At 38.8% G+C, this 1,114-nt stretch overlaps 1 protein-coding gene across 1 annotated transcript in view; it reads right to left on the reverse strand.

The window, feature by feature from the left end:
- Positions 1-244: 244 nt before the first annotated feature.
- The window catches only part of LOC134192731 (collagen alpha-1(IX) chain-like), a 5,832-nt gene continuing 4,962 nt past the window's right edge, over positions 245-1,114 (reverse strand). Inside the window, exons 12-13 of the mRNA XM_062661479.1 lie at positions 1,030-1,093; positions 245-929 (exon numbers count right to left, since the gene is read on the reverse strand). Coding sequence (XP_062517463.1) covers positions 559-929; positions 1,030-1,093 — 435 coding nt within the window. The 3' untranslated portion in view covers positions 245-558. The remainder of the gene's footprint in view (positions 930-1,029; positions 1,094-1,114) is intronic.

Raw genomic sequence — 1,114 nt, forward strand, 5'->3', positions numbered from 1 at the left:
TGTTGAAAAATAGAGAATTCAATTTACGACGAACAAGGTTAAACAGGAAGACGTTTACAGTAGAGACTAGCAAACATGCCGCGCGTTTATTAGTTTGCAGTAATAGAGAATTAGGTGATATCAATGTCATTTAAACTTAGAACGTTTTCCAAAGAGTCCAACTATTTTTCACGAACTTGCAGTTTAATAGTTTGAAAGTGCGGTTTGCTATACCAACGCGCTTTTAATACAAATTTCCAGTCGATTAAAAGAAAGTAAGATTATACTTGTAACAGATCTTGTTACCAAATTTTATAAATTCGAGATTCGTTAAAGGGGAACTCCAACGGAAATACAACCTAGCTAGTGTACGGCAATCAGTAAAGACACATGCTGAAAGACTTGATCAGTTCTGCAAATACATGCAGTCTAAACGCGTAGTTGTTTAGCTATCAACTTACTCTATCAAAGTTTAGAAACAAACGATGAAACGAACATGTAAACAACAGCCGAAATGAACTACTAAAGCGGTTTGAAAACACAGTATCACCGCTAAATTGTTTAGAGTCGTGACATAAGTTAGGCAACACGAAAAGCTCCAAAGAGAGTCTCCTGCGGGATCATGTAGGCATAAACTCTTCGGTAGAACTCTGTATGCAGCCTGTCTCCCTTTCTGAGCATTTTCAGCAAGCCAGAATAACGAGTGCGCAGCTGATGACCAGTAGGAGACGGATAATACTGCTTTACTAAGTTAATAGCTTTGCTGTTTACGTAGATGTAGAATCCTGACCACGGTTGTTGAGACTGTGGATCCAACTGCATCTGTGCGTAAATATAGTAGAGTCCGTCTTTAGGTACGGTGATGTATCCGTTGCTGTATGTCATTCCACTTCTCAGAATAGGAGAGTGCCACTGACCACTACCGGTATACCAATCCGTAATAACAGTTTCTAAGTACAATCAACAACACAACACAATGACTCTATATCTCATATCAACAATCAATATACGAATGTGTTGTGTTTTTTTTCTAACAATATAGCAGTTTACCTGAGTGATAGGTGCCACCATTTCCATTTCCGTGTAAATGAGCAGCGGGTTGATCGCTGACCGCCTGCAATGTAATATATTAAGA

The sequence above is a fragment of the Corticium candelabrum genome, chromosome 17 (genome assembly GCF_963422355.1).
Source record: "Corticium candelabrum chromosome 17, ooCorCand1.1, whole genome shotgun sequence".
In the NCBI taxonomy this organism is placed as follows: Eukaryota; Metazoa; Porifera; class Homoscleromorpha; order Homosclerophorida; family Plakinidae; genus Corticium; species Corticium candelabrum.